The sequence below is a fragment of the Pongo pygmaeus genome, chromosome 15 (assembly GCF_028885625.2).
Source record: "Pongo pygmaeus isolate AG05252 chromosome 15, NHGRI_mPonPyg2-v2.0_pri, whole genome shotgun sequence".
Taxonomy (NCBI): Eukaryota; Metazoa; Chordata; class Mammalia; order Primates; family Hominidae; genus Pongo; species Pongo pygmaeus.
Genome location: NC_072388.2, coordinates 87,777,340 through 87,802,416, shown reverse-complemented (window position 1 = coordinate 87,802,416; position 25,077 = coordinate 87,777,340). Strand labels below are relative to the sequence as shown.

General features: G+C 38.3%; 1 protein-coding gene across 10 annotated transcripts in view; it reads left to right on the top strand.

Annotated features, from left to right (window-relative positions):
• The window catches only part of EML5 (EMAP like 5), a 209,296-nt gene that overhangs the window by 21,940 nt on the left and 162,279 nt on the right, over positions 1-25,077 (top strand). For all 10 annotated transcript variants that reach the window (XR_010123781.1, XR_010123780.1, XM_063651965.1 and 7 more), the window contains exon 2: positions 22,191-22,350. Coding sequence is in view for 8 of the 10 variants with exons in the window: in XM_063651965.1 (XP_063508035.1) it covers positions 22,191-22,350 (160 nt within the window). In the remaining 2 variants the exon portion in view is untranslated. The remainder of the gene's footprint in view (positions 1-22,190; positions 22,351-25,077) is intronic.

The following is a 25,077-nucleotide window of genomic DNA, read 5'->3' as shown; positions in this document are numbered from 1 at the left end:
TACCTTCAGATGATTACATCTGTCATTTGTCTCCCAAATTAATCCATAAATGTTGAGTTTTTACTATATGTTCAGCAATATACTAGGCATTATGTGGATAAAACTTAACTATAAGATATTAAGTTAACCTGAAGGATACCTGAACACAACACTCATGCTTTCATTCTCATTAAGAAAATTGGACCAATCGGAAGAGAATCTTCAGATTCCAACTGTCCAAAAGCAATACATTCAGCTCCTATCCAATATTAACCCTGCTGCTTGTGTACTAGATCCCACTCTTTTTTCCCTGTTTCAGAAACATTCTTATCTTAACCTACATCAGCATTTTTTCTCTGTACTGAATGGTCTCTTGTCAACAAATGATGTGGAAAAGCAACGGAATATCTATTATGAGGAAAAAATGAACCCCAGCATATACCTCACCATATATAAAATTTAAAAGGTGAGAGGTAAAACTATAAAATTTCTAGAAAAAGCATAGGAAATAGAACACAAAAAGCATGAATTATAAAAAGTAAAATTATAAATTGAACCTCATTAAAATAACTTATCAGACCTCCAGGTAACTGAAGACAACGGCAGGTATGTAGTAAGTAACCTCCCAAAATCTCTTCTCCAGACTTTCTGTGCAAACCCCAGCATTACTTAAACAGAGAATACCAAAACTGCAAAATGACCGTAAGTAAAAACAGAAAAAGAAACAAATTTCAGCTGCCGTTTCACAAACGCTCTTTCCTCTCCTCTGCTGCTGAGCTTTGTTACGAACAATGAACCTAAATAACTGAAAAACAGTGTCCTAACCGTATCTTAACTATAAGGATAAAGACCAAAAAAAAAAAAAAAAAACTGCACATAATTCTATAATCTAGTTAGTAAAATTGTCCTCCACAGGGCTACCAATTCTGAACTGTCTTTGTGTCTACTAAAGTAAATAGACCATAGATCATGAGAGCCTAGTTTCTCACTCTTGGAGTAAGAAGTTATAAATAAAGGGAGAAGTCTTAAATGAGCCCTGTGGTTTCGGATTAGAATCTGAAGTGTTGATATGAATTCATGATTTTTAAATACTTAGATACAGAATGTATCTATGTATACAGACTATAGAATGTATGCATGGGTTAGTATACATAACTGTATTTCCTAGTTGAGACAATCTGGCCTGTCACCTATTTTTTGTAAATAAGGTTTTATTGGAATTCAGATACGACTATTTGTTACCTCAGTATTTTACAATTGCATTTTTATTACTGCCCCCTAAGGAGCCCTTTTAGATATTGTATTTTCTCTAAACACCTGTATTAGTCCATTCTCACACTGCTATAAAGAAATACCTGAGACTGGGTAATTTATAAAGAAAAGAGGTTTAGCTGGCTCACAGTTCTGTAGGCTGTATAGGAAGCATAGCAGTTTCTGCTTCTGGGGAGGCTCAGGAAGCTTCCAGTCATGGCAGAAGGCAAAGGGGAAGCAAGGCACTTCACATGGCTAAAGTAGAAGGAAGCGAGGTGGGGAGATCTCATGAGAACCACTATCATGAGAACAGCACCCAGAGGAAGGTGTAAACCGTTCATAAGAAACTACCCCATGATCCAGTTACCTTCTATCAGGCTCCACCTCCAGCATTGGGGATTACATTTCAACATGAGATTTGGTTGGGGACACAGATCCAACTATATCAACGCCCTCACCCACTACAAAATTTTAATAGCACAGATATGCTGTCTATCAGTTCCTGTATTGAATGTATTTCTGTGCTTTATGCAATCAGACCTCTATGCATTTAAGAACTAATTTTTGCCCCTTCGGAGATGATATTGCTCGCAATGGGAATGCGTGGTTTACATATTACCTATGGCTGATTTAGTGTTATAATAGCCCAGTTGAGTAGTTGTGACAGAAACTGTATGGCCCACAGAGCATAAAACATTTACTCTCTAGCCCTTTCCAGAAAAAGTTTGCTAACTTTTGAAATAACATATTCATGTGTTCAAGCTGATATAAATAGATGGGTTAAATAAATAAATAGAAAAGATAACTTCCTTGCAGTAGAATTCTAATTAATAAATGTTGAAGAAAAGAGGGAAAAAAGAGAATCACATTATAGGCCAGGTGCAATGTCTCACGCCTGTAATCCCAGCACTTTGGGAGGCCCAGGCGGGTGGGTCACCTGAGGTCAGGAGTTCGAGACCAGCCTGACCAACATGGTGGAACCCCGTCTCTACTAAAAATACAAAAAATTAGCCAGGCGTGGAGGCGGGCACCTGTAATTCCAGCTACTCAGGAGGCTGAGGCAGGAGAATCACTTGAACCCTGGAAGCAGAAGTTGCAGCGAGACAAGATTGCGCCATTGCACCCCAGCCTGGGTGACAGATCAAAACTCTGTCTGAAAAAAAAAAAGAAGACAATCACATTACGGTTATATTTTAGTAGTAAACGTTACTGACAGAATCCGCCAATAGATCCTAAAATTAGTGGGTGAAAGTTTGAGGCGAGAAATAGGATTTGCATAGTCTCACAGTATCTCCCCTAGCATACTTAGTGACTACAAAGAAAAACTTTGTAGTATCTTTACAGTGGCATGTACTGTTTAACCAAGGGATCGAGGTAAACATCATCAGTAATAATACATATTGACACCCTAAACCTTCTGATACGATGTGCAAAGAAGGACAAATGTAATTTTTGTGGTATTTTTGCCCAAAATGCATAACCCCACTTTAATCATGAGAAACCATGACAAATCCAAATCTGGAGACATTCTGTAAAATAACAGGTTAGTACTCTTCAAAAGTTTCCAGGTTATGAAAGGAAAGGAAAGTGTAAGAAAGTTTTATAGAGACTGGAAGTTGCTAAGGAATAATAACAGTTAAAATGCAGCATGGGATCCTGGATAGGATCTTGGAACAGAAAAGAGACATTAGTGGAAAAAATGGTGAATTTTGAATAAGGTTTTTAGTTTAGCTAATGATATTGTACTAATGTTAATTTCCTTCTTCTTCCCGATTACTATATGGTTATGTAAAATGTTTTTTTTTTAATCAAAGGTAGAAATTATATTTCTTTTTTTTTTTTCTTTTTTTATTATTATTATTATTATTATACTTTAGGTTTTATGGTACATGTGCTCAATGTGCAGGTAAGTTACATAAGTATACATGTGCCATGCTGGTGTGCTGCACCCACTAACTCATTATCTAGCATTAGGTATATCTCCCAATGCTATCCCTCCCCCCTCCCCCCACCCCACAACAGTCCCCGAAGTGTGATGTTCCCCTTCCTGTGTCCATGTGTTCTCATTGTTCAATTCCCACCTATGAGTGAGAATATGCGGTGTTTGGTTTTTTGTTCTTGCAGTAGTTTACTGAGAATGATGATTTCCAATTTCATCCATGTCCCTACAAAGGACATGAACTCATCATTTTTTATGGCTGCATAGTATTCCATGGTGTATATGTGCCACATTTTCTTAATCCAGTCTATCATTGTTGGACATTTGGGTTGGTTCCAAGTCTTTGCTATTGTGAATAATGCCGCAATAAACATACGTATGCATGTGTCTTTATAGCAGCATGATTTATAGTCCTTTGGGTATATACCCAGTATTGGGATGGCTGGGTCGAATGGAATTTCTAGTTCTAGATCCCTGAGGAATCACCACACTGACTTCCACGAGGGTTGAACTAGTTTACAGTCCCACCAACAGTGTAAAAGTGTTCCTATTTCTCCACATCCTCTCCAGCACCTGTTGTTTCCTTACTTTTTAATGATTGCCATTCTAACTAGTGTGAGATGGTATCTCATTGTGGTTTTGATTTGCATTTCTCTGATGGCCAGTGATGGTGAGCATTTTTTCATGTGCTTTTTGGCTGCATAAATGTCTTCTTTTGAGAAGTGTCTGTTCATGTCCTTTGCCTACTTTTTGATGGGGTTGTTTGTTTTTTTCTCGTAAATTTGATGGAGTTCATTGTAGATTCTGGATATTAGCCCTTTGTCAGATGAGTAGGTTGAGAAAATTTTCTCCCATTTTGTAGGTTGCCTGTTCACTCTGATGGTAGTTTCCTTTGCTGTGCAGAAGCTCTTTAGTTTAATTAGATCCCATTTGTCAATTTTGGCTTTTGTTGCCATTGCTTTTGGTGTTTTAGACATGAAGTCCTTGCCCATGCCTATGTCCTGAATGGTAATGCCTAGGTTTTCTTCTAGGGTTTTTATGGTTTTAGGTCTAACATTTAAGTCTTTAATCCATCTTGAATTGATTTTTGTATAAGGTGTAAGGAAGGGATCCAGTTTCAGCTTTCTACATATGGCTAGCCAGTTTTCCCAGCACCATTTATTAAATAGGGAATCCTTTCCCTATTTCTTGTTTTTGTCAGGTTTGTCAAAGATCAGATAGTTGTAGATATGTGGCATTATTTCTGACGGCTCTGTTCTGTTCCATTGATCTATATCTCTGTTTTGGTACCAGTACCATGCTGTTTTGGTTACTGTAGCCTTGTAGTATAGTTTGAAGTCAGGTAGTGTGATGCCTCCAGCTTTGTTCTTTTGGCTTAGGATTGACTTGGCGATGCGGGCTCTTTTTTGGTTCCATATGAACTTTAAAGTAGTTTTTTCCAATTCTGTGAAGAAAGTCCATTGGTAGCTTGATGGGGATGGCATTGAATCTGTAAATTACCTTGGGAAGGATGGCCATTTTCACGATATTGATTCTTCCTACCCATGAGCATGGAATGTTCTTCCATTTGTTTGTATCCTCTTTTATTTCCTTGAGCAGTGGTTTGTAGTTCTCCTTGAAGAGGTCCTTCACATCCCTTGTAAGTTGGATTCCTAGGTATTTTATTCTCTTTGAAGCAATTGTGAATGGGAGTTCACTCATGATTTGGCTCTCTGTCTGTTGTTGGTGTATAAGAACGCTTGTGATTTTTGTACATTGATTTTGTATCCTGAGACTTTGCTGAAGTTGCTTATCAGCTTAAGGAGATTTTGGGCTGAGACAATGGGGTTTTCTAGATATACAATCATGTCATCTGCAAACAGGTACAATTTGACTTCCTCTTTTCCTAATTGAATACCCTTGATTTCCTTCTCCTGCCTAATTGCCCTGGCCAGAACTTCCAACACTATGTTGAATAGAAGTGGTGAGAGAGGGCATCCCTGTCTTGTGCCCGTTTTCAAAGGGAATGCTTCCAGTTTTTGCCCGTTCAGTATGATATTGACTGTGGGTTTGTCATAAATAGCTCTTATTATTTTGAGATACGTCCCATCAATACCTAATTTCTTGAGAGTTTTTAGCATGAAGAGTTGTTGAATTTTGTCAAAGGCCTTTTCTGCATCTATTGAGATAATCATGTGGTTTTTGTCTTTGGTTCTGTTTATATGCTGGATTACATTTATTGATTTGCGTATATTGAACCAGCCTTGCATCCCAGGGATGAAGCCCACTTGATCATGGTGGATAAGCTTTTTGATGTGCTGCTGGATTCTGTTTGCCAGTATTTTATTGAGGATTTTTGCATCAATGTTCATCAAGGATATTGGTCTAAAATTCTCTTTTTTTGTTGTGTCTCTGCCAGGCTTTGGTATCAGGATGATGCTGGCCTCATAAAATGAGTTAGGGAGGATTCCCTCTTTTTCTATTGATTGGAATAGTTTCAGAAGGAATGGTACCAGCTCCTCCTTGTACCTCTGGTAGAATTCGGCTGTGAACCCATCTGGTCCTGGACTTTTTTTGGTTGGTAAGCTATTGATTATTGCCACAATTTCAGCTCCTGTTATTGGTCTATTCAGAGATTCAACTTCTTCCTGGTTTAGTCTTGGGAGGGTGTATGTGTTGAGGAATTTATCCATTTCTTCTAGATTTTCTAGTTTATTTGCATAGAGGTGTTTGTAGTATTCTCTGATGGTAGTTTGTATTTCTGTGGGATCGGTGGTGATATCCCCTTTATCATTTTTTATTGCATCTATTTGATTCTTCTCTCTTTTTTTCTTTATTAATCTTGCTAGCGGTCTATCAATTTTGTTGATTCTTTCAAAAAACCAGCTCCTAGATTCATTAATTTTTTGAAGGGTTTTTTGTGTCTCTATTTCCTTCAGTTCTGCTCTGATTTTAGTTATTTCTTGCCTTCTGCTAGCTTTTGAATGTGTTTCCTCTTGCTTTTCTAGTTTTCATTGTGATGTTAGGGTGTCAATTTTGGATCTTTCCTGCTTTCTCTTGTGGGCATTTAGTGCTATAAATTTCCCTCTACACACTGCTTTGAATGCATCCCAGAGATTCTGGTATGTTGTGTCTTGGTTCTCGTTGGTTTCAAAGAACATCTTTATTTCTGCCTTCATTTCGTTACGTACCCAGTAGTCATTCAGGAGCAGGTTGTTCAGTTTCCACGTAGTTGAGCGGTTTTGAGTGAGATTCTTAATCCTGAGTTCTAGCTTGATTGCACTGTGATCTGAGAGATAGTTTGTTATAATTTCTGTTCTTTTACATTTATTGAGGAGAGCTTTACTTCCAAGTATGTGGTCAATTTTGGAATAGGTGTGGTGTGGTGCTGAAAAGAATGTATATTCTGTTGATTTGGGGTGGAGAGTTCTGTAGATGTCTATTAGGTCCACTTGGTGCAGAGCTGAGTTCAATTCCTGGGTATCCTTGTTGACTTTCTGTCTCGTTGATCTGTCTAATGTTGACAGTGGAGTGTTAAAGTCTCCCATTATTAATGTGTGGGAGTCTAAGTCTCTTTGTAGGTCACTCAGGACTTGCTTTATGTATCTGGGTGCTCCTGTATTGGGTGCATATATATTTAGGATAGTTAGCTCTTCTTGTTGAATTGATCCCTTTACCATTATGTAATGGCCTTCTTTGTCTCTTTTGATCTTTGTTGGTTTAAAGTCTGTTTTATCAGAGACTAGGATTGCAACCTCTGCCTTTTTTTGTTTTCCATTTGCTTGGTAGATCTTCCTCCATCCTTTTATTTTGAGCCTATGTGTGTCTCTGCACGTGAGATGGGTTTCCTGAATATAGCAGACTGATGGGTCTTGAGTCTTTATCCAATTTGCCAGTCTGTGTCTTTTAATTGAAGCATTTAGTCCATTTACATTTAAAGTTAATAGTGTTATGTGTGAATTTGATCCTGTCATTATGATGTTAGCTGGTTATTTTGCTCGTTAGTTGATGCAGTCTCTTCCTAGTCTTGATGGTCTTTACATTTTGGCATGATTTTGCAGTGGCTGGTACCGGTTGTGCCTTTCCATGTTTAGCGCTTCCTTCAGGAGCTCTTTTAGGGCAGGCCTGGTGGTGACAAAATCTCTCAGCATTTGCTTGTCTGTAAAGTATTTTATTTCTCCTTCACTTATGAAGCTTAGTTTGGCTGGATATGAAATTCTGGGTTGAAAATTCTTTTCTTTAAGAATGTTGAATATTGGCCCCCACTCTCTTCTGGCTTGTAGGGTTTCTGCCGAGAGATCCGCTGTTAGTCTGATGGGCTTCCCTTTGATGGTAACCCGACCTTTCTTTCTGGCTGCCCTTAACATTTTTTCCTTCATTTCAACTTTGGTGAATCTGACAATTATGTGTCTTGGAGTTGCTCTTCTCAAGGAGTATCTTTGTGGCGTTCTCTGTATTTCCTGAATCTGAATGTTGGCCTGCCTTGCTAGATTGGGGAAGTTCTCCTGGATAGTATCCTGCAGAGTGTTTTCCAACTTGGTTCCATTCTCCCCGTCACTTTCAGGTACACCAATCAGACGTAGATTTGGTCTTTTCACATAGTCCCACATTTCTTGGAGGCTTTGATTGTTTCTTTTTATTCTTTTTTCTCTAAACTTCCCTTCTTGCTTCATTTCATTCATTTCATCTTCCAGGGCTGATACCCTTTCTTCCATTTGATCGCATCGGCTCCTGAGGCTTCTGCATTCTTCACGTAGTTCTCGAGCCTTGGTTTTCAGCTCCATCAGCTCCTTTAAGCAATTCTCTGTATTGGTTATTCTAGTTATACATTCTTCTAAATTTTTTTCAAAGTTTTCAACTTCTTTGCCTTTGGTTTGAATATCCTCCCGTAGCTCGGAGTAATTTGATCGTCTGAAGCCTTCTTCTCTCAGCTTGTCGAAGTCATTCTCCATCCAGCTTTGTTCCGTTGCTGGTGAGGAACTGCGTTCCTTTGGAGGAGGAGAGGTGCTTTGCTTTTTAGAGTTTCCAGTTTTTCTGCTCTGTTTTTTCCCCATCTTTGTGGTTTTATCTACTTTTGGTCTTTGATGATGGTGATGTACAGATGGGTTTTTGGTGTGGATGTCCTTTCTGTTAGTTTTCCTTCTAACAGACAGGACCCTCAGCTGCAGGTCTGTTGGAGTACCTGGCCGGCCGTGTGAGGTGTCAGTCTGCCCCTGCTTGGGGGTGCCTCCCAGTTAGGCTGCTTGGGGGTCAGGGGTCAGGGACCCACTTGAGGAGGCAGTGTGCCCGTTCTCAGATCTCCAGCTGCATGCTGGGAGAACCACTGCTCTCCTCAAAGCTGTCAGACAGGGACATTTAAGTCTGCAGAGGTTACTGCTGTCTTTTTGTTTGTCTGTGCCCTGCCCCCAGAGGTGGAGCCTACAGAGGCAGGCAGGCCTCCTTGAGCTGTGGTGGGCTCCACCCAGTTCAAGCTTCCTGGCTGCTTTGTTTACCTAAGCGAGCCTGGGCAATGGCGGGCGCCCCTCCCCCAGCCTCGCTGCTGACTTGCTGTTTGATTTCAGACTGCTGTGCTAGCAATCAGCGAGACTCCGTGGGCGTAGGACCCTCTGAGCCAGGTGCAGGCTATACTCTCCTGGAGCACCGTTTCCTAAGCCCGTCGGAAAAGCACAGTATTCGGGTGGGAGTGGCCCGATTTTCCAGGTGCCGTCTGTCACCCCTGAAAAGGGAACTCCCTGACCCCTTGCGCTTCCCGAGTGAGGCAATGCCTCGCCTCTGCTTCGGCTGGCGCACGGTGCACTCACCCACTGACCTGCGCCCACTGTCTGGCACTGCCTAGTGAGATGAACACGGTACCTCAGATGGAAATGCAGAAATCACCCGTCTTCTGCGTCACTCACGCTGGGAACTGTAGACTGGAGCTGTTCCTATTCGGCCATCTTGGCTCCTCCCCCTAGCGTAAAGTGTTTATATTATAATGAAGTGTGATGAGGGATACAAGAAAACCGTACTATTTTGTAACATTTTTATAAGTCTCCAATTAGTCCAAAATAAAACACTTCTTAAAAAAATTATAATCTTTTGCTCTTTTAAATATACCATTAAGAAAATTAAAAGGCAGGCCACAAGCAGACACACATATGCAAAAAGATACACTTGAGAAAAGAATTGTACCAAGAATATATTAAGAACTCTTACAGTGTAACAATATTATGACAAATAACCAATTTAAAAATAGGAAAAATGCTTTTTGTCCAGAGGCAGGCCCAGTTGTGGGAAGTACATGATAGTATGCAGAGGTTAACATCCTAGACTCTTAGCTCCAGTATAATGAAAAGGGACCTCTGGGAGCTGGAAATTATGGGGGAAATTGTAGGGGGCATGGAGCTCAAGAAGGACATCTTCATAAGGGTATAGTTGACTCACTTCTGTGCTGCATGTGCAGGAACTGCCTGCATATCAGGCGCTTTGAGAACTGACCTACAATCATCCAGGTTTCAGATTTGCCCCTTTGGTGTGTGTACATGTGGTAGCACTGCAAGGACTTTAAAACTGAACTAACATTGGGACCACAGGAGGAGGGCTGGGATATGTACTTTGAACCTAATTGGATTTCCTGCCTGCTGAAATAAATAAAAATATCAGCATTCTCTGGAAAATTTTAAGAGGATTCAGAGTTTATAACTTAATATTCAAAGTGCTCAGGATATAACTCAAAATTAGCATATAAAAATTACTAAAATCTCAACAATTTATGCAAGAAAAGACAGCAGTTGTCAGCCCCAGGATGACCTAGGTGTTGAATTTATGAAAGAATGTAAAACATTTGTTATAACTCTATGCTATCGGGGGAAACCAGCCCCTGATACTCAACGTGGGTCCTTTTCTGTTTTCCCTAAGCATCGGCCGGTCTGAAAAATAAAGGGAAAGAGTACAAAAGAGAGAAATTTTAAAGCTGGGTGTCTGGGAGAGACATCACATGTTGGCAGGTTCCATGATGCCCCTCAAGCTGCAAAACCAGCAAGTTTTTATTAGTGATTTTCAAAAGGGGAGGGAGTATACGAATAGGGTGTGGGTCACAGAGATCACATGCTTCACAAGGTAATAAAATATTACAAAGCAAATGGAGGCAGGGCGAGATCACAGGACTGGGGCGAAATTAAAATTGCTAATGAAGTTTCGGGTACGCATTGTCATTGGTAACATCAGGAGACAGGGTTTGAGAGCAGACAACTGGTCTGACCAAAATTTATTAGATGGGAATTTCCTCGTCCTAATAAGCCTGGGAGTGCTATGGGAGACTGGGGCTTATTTCATCCCTTATTAACAACCGTAAAACACGGATGTTCCCAAAGCGACCACTTTAGAGACCTCCCCTTGGGAACACATTCTCTTTCTCAGGGATGTTGCTTGCTGAGAAAAAGAATTCAGCAATATTTCTCCTATTTGCTTTTGAAAGAAGAGAAATATGGCTCTGTTCTGCCCAGCTCTCAGACAGCCAGACCTAATGGTTATCTCCCTTGTTCCTTGAACATCGCTGTTATCCTGTTCTTTTTTCAGGGTGCCCAGATTTCATATTGTTTAAACAATTTGTGCAGTTAACGCAATCATCACAGGGTCCTGAGGCGATATACATCCTCAGCTTCGAAGATGACGGGATTAAGAGATTAAAGTAAAGACAGGCATAGGAAATCGCAAGAGTATTGATTGGGGAAGTGATAAATGTCCATTAAATCTTCACAATTTATGTTCAGAGATTGCAGTAAAGACAGGCGTAAGAAATTATAAAAGTATTAATTTGGGGAACTAATAAATGTCCATGAAATCTTCACAATATATGTTCTTCTGCCATGGCTTCAGCCGGTCCCTCCATCAGGGTCCCTGACTTCCCACAACAGTATGCCATGAAGTAACTGTTCTTAAAACAAATAGAATGTTGGAAGTTCTCAGCAAAGAAATAGAAGTTGTAGAAAAATGGAGTATTTAGAACTGAAAATATAAAAATATAAATAATTCTCCAATGGACTCAATTTCTGAGTCTGCATGATAGCCACACTGGCCCCAAAGATATCCATACTCTAATTCCTGGAACCTGTGAATTTTTTATGTTAAACATAGCACACATGACTTTGCAGATATAATTAAGGTAGGGATGGACCTTAAGATATTGAGAGTATCTTGAATTATCTAGATGGGCCCAGTCTAATTATGTGAGCCCTTAAAAGCAAATAATTTTCTTTAGCTGGAATGAGAAAACATGCAGCAGAAGTCAGAAAGATTCAAAGCTTGAGAAGAACTCAATGTGCCATTGCTGATTGGAAGATGGAGGTGGTAACATGATGAGGCATGCAGTTGGCCTTGAGGAGGTGAGCAGTTCCTCCTTGACAGCCAGCAGGAGAATGAAAGCCTCAGTCCCTTTACCACAAGGAATTGAATTCAGCTAATGTTCTGAATGAACTTGGAAGCTGACTCATCCCCAGAGACTCTAGAAAGTAATTTAGTTGTGTTAACACCTTGACTTTTGGCCTTGTGAGACTGTATGCACAGGACTCAGCTGAGCCACACTGTAACCAGATTTCTGCCCTGCAGAACTGGGAGATAATAAGCTTGTATTGCTTTAAGATGCTAAATTTATGGTAATTTGTCACATCAGCATAGAAAACTAATATAGTACCCTTGTTACAAACTAATATGTTACTGTTTTTTTTGGGTGCTGGCAAAGACATGAAATTCCTAGGTTAGAGACAAAGGACTTTATTATTCATGGCATAGAAAACAGCATGAGCTAGTCATGGCAGAATGCACATCCTTTTCACGTGCCAAAACATTTACCAAAATAGGCTATATATTATAAAACAAACCTTAACAAATTTAAAAGAATTGAAATCATGTAGAGTATGTTCTCCGACCATAATGGAATCAAAATAAAAATCGGTAACACTGAACAGAAGGGAAAGTAGAAAATATTATGACCCAGAAGAAAATGAAAATACAACATATCAAAATTTGTGAAATTCAGCCAAAGCAGTGTTTCAAGGGAAATTTGGAGCATTAAATGCATATTTTTGAAAAGAAGAATAATCTCAGGTCAGTAATCTAAGAGTCTGACTTAGGAAAATAGAAATGGAAGAGCAAACTCAAAAGCAAACAAAGTAGGAAATAATGAAGACAATTAGTACAAACAGTGAAACAATAGAGAAAAACCTAAAGTTGGTTCTTTGAAAAGGATCAGATTGATAAATTTCTAGCTAGGCTGACCAAGAATAAAAAAGAGAAGACAAAAATTACCAGTATTCATCAGGATATCACTACTGACCTAAAGACGTTAAAAGGAGAATAAGGGATTACTATAAACAACTTATACATTTGACAACTGAGATGAAATGAACTATTCCCTTGAAAGATATAAATTATCAAACTCACAAGAATAAATGATTCCAATTCCACACAATTGCTTATAGAAAATAGAAGAGGAAGTACTACTTCTCAACTGTGTTTATGAGGCTGGCATCACTCTAATACAAAATCCAGACAAACATTTGAAGAAAAGGAAACTACAGACAACTGTCCCTCATTAATATAGATGTAAACATTCTCAACAAAATAAGCTACTAAGCAAATAAAATCCATCAGTAGGACAATATATCATAACGAGGTAGGGTTCATTCCAGGAATACAAGGCTGGTTCAACATTTGAAAATTAATCAGTGTAATTTGCTATATAATCGCTAAAGAAGAAAAACCAGGTGACTATCTCAGTAGATACAGGAAAAGCATTTGACAGAATTTAATACTTATTCATATTTTTAAAATGCTTAGCAAACTAGGACTAGAAGGCCACTTCTTTAACCCAACTATAAAAGCATCTGTAAAAACCTACAGCTAAGTTTATTCCTGGTAGTGAGAGAATGAATGTTTTCCTTGTAAAAGCAGGAAAAAGACCAGAGTGTCTATTCTTGTCACTTCTAATTAAACATCCTGCTATTTTATTGAGGATTTTTGCATCGATGTTCATCAGGGATACTGGCCTGAAATTTCCTTTTTTTGTTTTGTCTCTGCCATGTTTTGATATCAGGATGATGCCGGCCTCATAAAATGAGTTAGGGAGGATTCCCTCTTTTTCTATTGTTTGGAAGTGTTTTAGAAGGAGTGGTACCAGCTCCTCTTTGTATCTTTGATAGAATTCGGCTGTGAATCTGTCTGGTCCTGGGCTTTTTTTTGGTTGGTAGGCTATTAATTACTGCCTCAATTTCAGAACTTGTTATTGGTCTATTCAGGGATTCGACTTCTTCCTGGTTTAGTCTTGGGAGGGTGTGTGTGTCTAGAAATTTATCCAATTCTTCTAGATTTTCTAGTTTATTTGCATAGAGTTGTTTATAGTATTCTCTGATGGTAGTTTGTATTTCTGTGGGATCAGTGGTGATATCCTCTTTATCATTTTTTATTGTGTCTATTTGATTCTTCTCTCTTTTCTTCTTTATTAGTCTGGCTAGCGGTCTATCTATTTTGTTATCTTTTCAAAAAAACAGATCCTGACTCACTGATTTTTTGCAAGGGTTTTCTTCTCTCTCTCCTTCAGTTCTGCTCTGATCTTAGTTATTTCTTGTCTTCTGCTAGCTTTTGAATTTGTTTGCTTTTGTTTCTCTAAGTCTTTTAATTGTGATGTTAGAGTGTCGATTTTAGATCTTTCCCACTTTCACCTGTGGGCATTTAGTGCTATAAATTTCTCTCTAAACACTTCGTTAGCTGTGTCCCAGAGAGTCTGGTATGTTGTGTCTTTGTTCTCATTGGTTTCAAAGAACTTATTTCTGCCTTAATTTCGTTATTTACCCAGTAGTCACTCAGGAGCAGGTTGTTCAGTTTCCATGTAGTTGTGTGGTTTTTGAGTGAATTTCTTAATCCTGAGTTCTAACTTGATTCCACTGTGGTCTGAGAGACTGTTTGTTATGATTTCCATTCTTTTACATTTGCTGAGGAGTGTTTTACTTCCAATTATGTGGTCGATTATAGAATAAGTGCTATGTGGTGCTAAGAAGAGTGTATATTCTGTTGATTTGGGGTGGAGAGTTCTGTCAGTGTCTGTTAGGTCTGCTTGGTCCAGAGCTGAGTTCAAGTCCTGAATATCCTTGTTAATTTTCTGTCTCATTGACCTAATATTGACAGCGGGGTATTAAAATCTCCCACTATTACTGTGTGGGAGTCTAAATCTCTTTGTAAGTTTCTTTTTTTTTTTTTTCCTGAGATGGAGTTTCACTCTTGTTGCTTAGGCTGGAGTGCAATGGCATGATCTCAGCTCACTGCAACCTCTGCCTCTCGGGTTCAAGCGATTCTCTTGCCTCAGCCTCCCGAGTAGCTGGGATTGTAGGCATGTGCCACCACAACTGGCTAATTTTTTATTTTTAGTAGGGACGGGGTTTCTCCATGTTGGTCAGGCTGGTCTCGAACTCCCGACCTCAGGTGATCCACCCGCCTCGGCCTCCCAAAGTGCTGGGATTACAGGTGTGAGCCACTACGCACGGCCCGTCTCTTTGTAAGTTTCTTAGAACTTGCTTTATGAATCTGGGTGCTCCTGTATTGGGTGCATATACATTTAGAAACTGTCATCAGAGCGAACAGGCAACCTACAGAATGGGAGAAAATTTTTGCAATCTGTCCATCTGACAAAGGGCTAATATCCAGAATCTACAAGGAACTTAAATTTACAAGAAAAAAACAACCCTATCAAAAAGTGGGCTAAGGATATGAACTGACACTTCTCAAAAGAAGACATTTATGCAGACAACAAACATATGAAAAAAAGCTCATCACTGGTCATTAGAGAAATGCAAATCAAAACCACAGTATGATACCATCTCACACCAGTTAGAATGGCGATCATTAAAAAGCCGGGAAACAACAGGTGCTGGAGAGGATGTGGAGAAATAGGGACACTTTTACACTGGTGGGAGTGTAAATTCGTTCAACCATTGTGGAAGACAGTGTGGTGATTCCTCAAAGATCTAGGACCAGAAATACCGTTTGACCCAAGAATTCCATTACTGGGTATATACCCAAAGGATTATAAATCATTCTACTATAAAGACACATGCACATGTATGTTTATTACAGCACTGTTCACAATAGCAAAGACTTGGAACCAACCCAAATGCCCATCAATGATAGACTGGATAAAGAAAACGTGGCACATATACACCATGGAATGCTGTGCAGCCATAAAAAAGGATGAGTTCATGTCCTTTGCAGGGACATGGATGAAGCTGGAAACCATCATTCTCAGCAAACTAACATAGGAACAGAAAACCAAACACCGCATGTTCTCACTCGTAAGTGGGAGTTGAACAATGAGAACATATGGGCACAGGGAGAAGAATGTCACATACCAAGGCCTGTCGGGGCTAGGGGGAAAGGGGAGGGATAGCATTAGGAGAAATACCTAATGTAGATGGCAGGTTGATGAGTGCAGCAAACCACCATGGCACATGTATACCTATGCAACAAACTTGCACATTCTGCACATGTATCTCAGAACTTAAAGTATAATAATAATTTTAAAAAAACAACATCCTGCTAGAAGTTCAAGCCAGTGCAGTCAGACAAGAAATAAAAAGAAAAGGCTTATAGAAAGAAAAGGAAGAATAAATTGTCTCTATTCTTAGATAACGTGATTGCCTACATAGAAAATTCCAAATAATTTATTTTTTAAAAACTCACGCAAAAAACACTACTCCTAAAACTCAGTGAATTTATCAGGGTCACAGAATACCAGGTCAACATACATAAATCAGTTATATTTCTACCTACTAGCAATGAACAATTGGAAACTGAAATTTTACAGCAATACTGTCTACAAAACTCAAAAATATCTATATAAATTTTACAAAATCTATGCAAGGTCTATGTTATATACTAAAAACTATAAAATGAGACAGAAAACAAAGAATATCTGAAAAATGGAGGGAGGGCATACTATGTTTATGGATTAGAAGACTCAATATAATTAAGATGTCACTTCTCTTCAAAGTTCTTTATAGATATAATGCAATTCTAATCATAATCCCAACAAGATATATAGGATATACAGCTGGTTCTAAACTTTATAGGAAAGATGAAGTAATTAGAATAGCCAAAGCAATTTGGAAAAAGAACAAAGGTAGAAGACTCACAGTATTCAATTTTAAGGCTTATAATAAAGCTATACTCATGAAGGCAGTGTGGTATTGGTGAAAGGATAGATACATAGGTTAATGTTCTAAAATACAGGGTACAATTGGTGGAAAAGTAATATAGATATGGTCAATTGATTTTTGACAAAAGTGCCTGGGGAAGTCAATGGAGAAAAGATAGTGTTTTAAATACATGGTGCTGGAAAGTTAGGAATCTTACATAAAGACAGCAAAAAACAAAAACCGAACAAAAAACTATAACCTACATTACACTTTATACAAAAATTAACTCAGATTGTACCTTTAAATGTAAGACAAACTGTAAAAGTTTTAGAAAATATCAGAGGAAATCTTTATTACCTTTTGTTAAGCAAAAGCATGGTCCATAAAACAAAAGTCAATGAACTAGACTTCATAAAAATTAAAAAATGTTTGCTCTGTGAGAGACAGAGAATGCAAAGAAAAGCTACAGTCTAGGAGAAAATATTTGCAAGTCCCATGTTGGACTAAGGGACTTGTATTGAGAATATATGAAATACTTTGAAAACTCAAAAATATAAAGGCAACCTAATGAAAATGGCTAGAAGACTTGAACAGATCATTATAAGACCAATTAGTCCATGCGAATAGTCATCAGGGAAATTCAAATTAAAAACACTGACAACACCAAATATTAGTAGGAATATAGAGCAACTGGAACTTTTCTTACATTGCTGGTGGGAGTGTAACATGGTACAACTACTGTGGAAAACTGACAGTTTCTTATAACTCTAAACACGGACCCACCCTATCCTTTTTCTTTAACTTGACTTTGAATACCTCTGTTCTATTGTATGTAGATTTTGTAGTTAAAACTATGAGGACCTGCATAGTTTTTCTCCCCAGTTTTTTTTTTTTTTTTTTTAAGAGATGGTGACTTGGCCTGTCACTCAGACTGGAGTACAGTGGCATGATCACAGCTCACTGCAGCCTTGAACTCCTGGCCTCAGGTGATCTTCGTGCCTCAGCCTTCTGAGTAACTGGGACTACGGGCATGTACCATCACACCTGGCTAGTTTTGTTTTTTGTAGAGGTGGGGTCTTGCTGTGTTGCCCAGGCTGGTCTTGAACTCCTAGCCTGCAGTGATCCTCTTGCCTCAGCCTCCCAAAGCACTGGGTTTACAGGCACAAGCCACCACACAGCCTTCCTCCCCAGTTTTCAAGCTTGGGGAAATTTCCCTCATATTACTTATAGTAAATATATACCCTTTTTGAAGGTGAGGAAACAAGATGAAGATAAAGAATTTGCTAAGAAGCCTGTGAAGAGCAGAGCCAGAATTTTGAACCCATGTCTGTCTAACTTCAAAGGTTTTCTTTGCATAAATCCTTATACTAAAAGTATGTATACAGACGGTAATGTCGGTAATTTTTTTCACTTTTTAAAAACTGAGATATGATTCACATAACATAAAATTTACACTCTAAGTGCACAATTCAGTGATTTTTAGTATAGTCACAAAGTTTTTCAACCATCACTTCTATCTAATTTCAGAATATTTATCACCCCTAAAAAATTCCCAAGCTCATTAGCAGTCCTTATCCATTCTCCTCTCCTTCCAGCACCTGGCAATCGCTAATCTACTTTCTTTATGGATTTGCATATTCTGGACATTTCATAATGGATTAATATGACATGTGGCTCTTATATATCTGTTTTCCTTCACTTAGCGTAATGTTTTCAAGGTTCATCCATGTTGTAGCATGTATCAATGCTTTATTCCTTTTGTCATTTTTATTGTATGGATACCACATTTTATTCGTGAGTCAGTCAAACATTTGGATTGTTTCTACTTTTTGGCCATTTGTGAATAATGCTGCTGTGAACATTTGTGTACAAGTTTTGTGTAGACATATGTTTTCATTCCTTTTGGGAATACATCTAGGAATAGAATTGCTGGATCATATGGTAACTTTGTTTAGCCTTTTGAATAGCTACCAAGTGGTTTTCCAAAGAGACTGCATCGTTTTACAATCCCATAATCAATGTTTAAGGGTTACGCTTTTTCCACATCCTTGCCAATACTTCATATTTTCTGTCTTTTAAAATATAGAAGTGGGCCAGGTGCGTTGGCTCATGCCTGTAATCCTAGCATTTTGGGAGGCCAAGGCAGGTGGATCGCTTGAGGTCAGGAGTTCCAGACCATCCTGGTCAACATGATGAAACCTCGTCTTTACTAAAAATACAAAAAAATTAGCTGGGCGTGGTGGTGCATGCCTGTAATCCCAGCTACTTGGGAGACTGAGACAGGAGAATTGCTTGAACCTGGGAGGTGGAAGTTGCAGTAAGCCAAGGTTGTGTCATTGCGCTTTAGCCTGGGCAATGAGAGCAAAACTCTGTCTCAAAAAAAAAATACACATATATATGTATATATATGTATATTTGTAGAAGTGGACTGGGAGCAGTGGTTCATGCCTGTAATCCCAGCATTTTGAGAGCCTGGGGTGGGAGGATCTCTTAAGCCCAATAGTTTGAGACCAGTCTGGGTAACATAGGGAGACCCCATCTCTACAAAAAAAAAAAAATTAGCCAGGTGTGGTGGCACCCACCTGTAGTCTCAGCTACTTGAGAGGCCAAAGCAGGAGGATGAGTCTTAAGTATGGGAGGTCGAGGCTGCAGTGAGTGGTGATTATGTCACTGTACTCCAGCCTGGGTGACAGAGTGAGACCCTGTCTGAAATAAATAAATAGAAAGGAAAGAAAGAGAGAGGAAGAAAGCAAGAAAAGGAAGGAAGGAAAGAGGGAAAGAAAGAGAAAGAAAGAAATGGTATATTATTGTGATTTTTTATTTGTATTTCCCTACTGACTATTGATGTTGAGCATCTTTTTATGTGCCTTTTGTATATCTTCCTTGGGGGAATGTCTGTTAAAATCCTTTATTTGTTTGAAAAATTGGATTATTTATAGTTTTATTGTTGATTTGTAGGAATTCTTTATGTATTCTTAATACAAGGCCTTTATGAGATATATGCTCTGCAAATATTTTCTCCCATTCTCTGGGTTGCATTACTATGTTCTTGATGGTTGTCCTTAGAAGCATGAAAGTTTTTAATTTTGATTAAGTCCATTTTATCTGCTTTTTTTTGTCACTAATGCTTTGTGTTATATCTGAGAAACCACTGCTTCATTCAAGATCAGTAAGATTTATGCCTATATTTTCTTCCAAGAGTTTTAACAATTATTTTAGCTTCTGATCCATTTTGAGTTGACATTTGTATATGGTTTGAGGTATGGGTCCAAATTTAATTTTTTGTATGTGGATATATATTCAGGTGTCCCAGTATTATTTGTTGAAATGACCATTTTATCCCCCATTGAATTGTCTTGGCACCACCCTTGTTGAAATCAATTGACCACAAATGTATGGGTTTACTTCTGGGCTCTCGATTCTGTTTGATTGATCTGCGTATCCTTATGCCAGTACCACACTGTCTTGATTACTGTAGTTTTGTGGTAAGTTTGTAAGTTTAGAAATTGGAAAGTGTGATTCTTCCAACTTTGTTCTTGTTTTTCAGGATAGTTGGGTTATTTTGAGTCTTTCTGAATTTTAGAATCAGCTTGTCAGTTTCTTCAAGAAAGACAACTAGTATTTTGACAAGGATTATGTTGACTCTATAGATCAATTTGAGAAGTATTGCCATCTTACAAATATTACATTCCTCTAAGCCCAGAAATGAGATGTCTTTCCATTTATTTAGATCTTTTAAAATGTCCTTCAGTGGGTTTTTGTAGTTTTCAGTGTACAAATCTTGTACTTTGTTTAATTTATTCCTAAATGTTTTATTCCTCTTGATGCTACTGTAAGTGTGATTATTTTCTTTAATTTTTGATTGTTCTTTGCTAGTGTATAGAAATAACAATAGATTTTTTATGTTGATCGTATATCCTGCAACCTTCCTGAATTCATATTAGCTCTTCATTTTTTGGTTGTTTCTTTGTGGATTCCTTAGGATTTTCTGTATATATGATCATATCATCTGCCAATAGAGATCTTTACTTTTACTTTTTGTTCCTTTTCCTGTCCTATTTTTCTTGGCTAGAATATCTAGTACCAAGTTAAATGAGTGACAAGAACTGACATCCTTGTTTTTTCCCTTTACTTAGTGGGATTGCTTTCAGGTTTTCATCGTTAAATATGTTATTAGCTTTGGGTTTATGTAGATGTCCTTTGTCAGTTTGAGGAAGTTTCCCTCAGTTTCTAGTTTATGTGTTTTTATCATGAAGGGATTGGGTTTTGTCAAATAATTTTTCTGTGTCTACTGAGATAAACATATATGGGAGTTTTTTTGACCTTTCTTCTGTTAATATGCCATATTTGTTGATTTCATATGTTGAACCAGCCTGGTATTCCCACTCATCTTCTCTCCCATTGATTACCCCTTTAGTATTCCCTGACTTGGTGAATACCACCCCAAACCATTCAAATACCCAAGCCAGAAACCCGAGAGTCATCTTAGACCCCTCTCTTCCCCTTGTCCCCTGCATCCAATCTGTTAATTTTATCTTCTTTATTTACTTTAGAGACAGGATCTGGCCCAGAAGCCCAGGCTGGAATGCAGTGGTGCAGTCATAGCTCATTGCAGCCTTGAACTCCCGGGTTCAAGTGATCTTCTCACCTCAGCCCCGCAAGTAGCTGGGAACAGAGGTGTGTGCTGCTATGTCTGGCTCATTTAAAACAAATTTTTTTTTGTAGAGACAATGGTTTGCTGTGTTTCCCAGGGTGATCTTGAACTCCTGGCCTCAGGTGATCCTCCAGCCTTGGCCTCTCAAAGCACTGGTATTATAGGCATGAGCCACTACACCCAGCCTTGATTCTGTTCTAATATCCTCCTAATTTTCCCCTTTTAGTTGATTCTCCACCCTGATGCCAGGTGTGATTTTCTTTTTCATCTCAAGGGCAAATCTGATATTCTAAATTGACATATGGAAAACATTATCAAATAGAAATTTATATTTTCCCGCCTTCTGCTGATGTACATAAACTATTACCAACTGCTAGGTCTTTGTCTTGTTTTTAGAGACTCATAGATTCTTTTCTGCGAATTATGGGTGACCTTTCTGTTTCTTAAAATGGAATTTATAATTTAAGAATTAATGTTATAGTAGGAGTGCTACTAAATGCTGTATTTAGACATGAAGATTTGGTCTAACTTTATCCAATGAAAGGAATAGTAAAATGGGAAAGAAGGCTTGGAAACAGGTGAATACTAAATGAGGAAAAGGCTACCAATTTGTTGCTGTGATCCAGTTGCACTCTTGTGAGAGTTCTTTTCTTGAGAAGTTTACACACAATATATTGCAGGGATTATGAAGGGTATAATTAGCTTATCATTAACTGTTTATCACATATTCTATGAAGTAGTAAGTGTTAGCATGGATTTTTATAGAAGCTATTTATTTTAAATCCAAATTACCTGCTGGGCGTGGTGGCTCACACCATAATCCCAGTACTTTGGGAGGCTGAGGCAGGCGGATCACTTGAGGTCAGGAGTTCAAGACTAACCTGGCCAATGTGGCGAAACCCCATCTCTACTAAAAATACAAAAATTAGCCAGACGTGGTGGCGGGTGCCTGTAATCCCAGCTACTCAGGAGGCTGAGACACGAGAATCACTTGAACTTGGTGGGATGGAGGTTGCAGTGAGCTGAGATCACACCACTGCACTCCAGCCTAGCTGACAGAACGAGACTCTGTCTCAACAAAAATAATAAAAAAAAAATCCAAATTGTCTAAAGTGGATAAAGTCTAATGTTCACACTGGTATATGTGTTTTACATCTACCAAATACTATAAAATCTGTATAAGCAATTTTTAATAATACTACTTATTTATTTCCTTATTTTACAGCCTTGCATTGCACCCTGAACGAGTGTTGGTAGCAACAGGACAAGTTGGGAAAGAGCCTTATATTTGTATTTGGGATTCATACACTGTGCAGACCATATCAGTTTTAAAGGATGTTCATACACATGGTATAGCTTGCTTGGCGTTTGACTTAGATGGACAGGTATGTGACAGTTTTTCATTTTTTTCTAAATTGTATGTTAAGGTATATTATAGAAAATGATTATTAATAAATCTATAAATATTAAATTGGACACTTGATGAAAAGTTTTTTTCCAAAGGTGGAGGTGGGTAGGTGGGGTGGGTGGTTGATATATAACAATGGGGTTTTTATTTTGTCATGTCAAGAACTTTCTCAATTGAATTAATTACTACCTTGAAAGCCAAAGTGATTTTGATTCAGTGGACTATTACATGGTTATTATAGAGATTTTTCTATATAACTCTTTTCCAGATAGGGTATTTTGATAGGACAGATGGATGATATCTTAGGAAAATTAAGTTTCTCAGAAAGCTGTATATATTTTATTTTGATTTTTTTTTTTATTTTTAGAGACAGGGTCACACTCTGCTGCCCAGGCTGGAGTGTGGTGACATGATCATAGCTCACTGCAGCCTCATACTCTTGGGCTCAAGCAATGCTCTTGCCTCACCCTCCTGAACAACTAGGACTACAGGCACATACCATCATGCCTGGCTAATTTTTTTTTTTTTTTTTTGGTAGAGATGGGATCTCATTGTGGTGCCCAGGCTGGTCTCAAACTTCTGGCCTTAAGCTATCCTTCAGTGTTGTTGACCACCTAAAGTGCTGGAATTACAGGCTTGAGCCACTGCACCCAGCCTATATTTCAATTTTCAGTTACCTTAAAGGTTGTCTATTAAAATTATGTTTTTATTGAATATAATGGAACAATTCCTATGAGTTATTTTTTATACAAAATCAAAGTTCACAATAAAGGATGTAATTATCACTCAACTGACTAATCAGGTTCTAAATTATCATCTACTTCTAGTCAATGATTTTAAAAAGTTAAACAAGCCAAGGGCTTTTTTTGTGGTGCTTTTATGGAAATTGTTATACCTAAAAATACTTTAAAGTTACCAGTAAAAAGTTGGATCTTGCAGGTTGTTCATTTATAATCTTTAAAAGTTTTATGTTATAATTAGGCTTTAAAATCATTTTAAATTTTAGAACAATTTTAGTTATCTGCTTTTTAATTCATAAAATTAGTTTTATAGATCTCAATTTTACAGAAACAAATTACAGTGTGTTCTATCCCCTTGAACATGATAGCCAGTAGATTTTTTTGTATATTACTCTGAGGAATAGCTTCTTTGAGTAGCATAGGTTAATGTTATTTTCTGGTAATGAGATGAGAGAGTTCCCTTGACCCCTTTGCAGGACTTGTAACAGGGGTGTAGCTCGTTTACTTGGCTGCCCAGCTCAAACCCCTTGTGGGAGTGGGGCACGCAGGTGAGAGGTTGCAGGAGAGCCAGGGTGACTGCCTTTGGGTGCTGGCTTGCCTGTGGCAGCATCTAAGGGTTACCCACAACCTCTGGAGCCCCAGAGGGTGTGTGTTACAAACAATACTCTAGAACACTGGCAGCTTAAGTGTTAAACAACTCAGTGAAGAGTCAGTGTGACAGCCTTTTTGGGTTCCTACACCCAGTGCATCCTGGATTATCCAGTGTCCAGGGAGAACCAGGTTACACGAACAGATTGAAGGGTGGTGTATATGGAGGATTTTACTGAGCAATGGAAGTGGCTCTCAGTGGTATAGGGAACTGGAAAGGGGATGGAGTGGGAAGATAATCTTCTCCTGACCATCCCCGGCCAAACTCCTCTTGATACGCAGACACTTCTCTCCTTCTCTGCAGTGCTGTTTTGCTCCTTTGCCAGTGGAGTTTGGGGTTTTTATGGGTACAGGGTTGGGGTTGTGGTGGGCCAGAGTGATTTTGGCAAAGGCAACATTCGGGCAGGAAAACAGGAATGCATGTTCTCATTTAGGGCCAGGGGTCCAGGCTTGAGGGTGGAACCCTTGCCAGGGAGCCCACCTTCTTCTACCCAGTATTTCCCTGCATCCTGTTCATATTAGTAAGAGATGACTTTCTGGTAATGGATTTATAAAGACTTAATTGGAATCTCTTCTTTGGAAAAAAATGTGCTTCTAGGTTTATATCACCATGTAGCAGTGTTTGGCAATTGCACAAACTTAATTCATGTCCCATTTTTGCTATTATTTTTCAAGTCTTAATGTTCTGTCAGAATTTCATTTTCTTTTTTAAAGGAAATAATAATACCTATTTCATAGCATAAAATGTTATAAAACAAACCTACAAAGTTATTTTTGAAAATCACTTATTTAAGGTGTTATGAAATTCAAGCCATTTTAATTATAAGCATCTATAACATTAAATATAGATATTTTCTCCTTAGCTTTAAATTTGCCTTTCTAAATGTAATATATTGCATTGCTGGGGAATTTCTTCTATATATCCAAGGAGAAATCGTGCCCATAGCTTTTACTAGTTGAAAGTGTTTAATTTCACTTATTTTGAGCAACTTATAAGAAAAGTCTTGGGTACATATATTTCATTATCAGGGATCTTCATGAGAACATATTACTTAAAATTTTAAGCTCATAAAAACATAATAGCTAAAGGTGTTGAGCATATACCAAGTGCCAGGCATTATGCTAAGCCTGCATTATCTCATTTAATCCTCCTAACAACCCTTTGGAATAGATGCTATTATTATCTCTTTCTTATTTAAATATTTCGTGTGCTAAAATTTTTTATGGATACTTCCAATTCAGTTAATGGACACAAATAAGGTTTTGTCTGGGAATAGGATCAGGGAGGAATTTGGGAAGATGGATAGAGGCTTCTT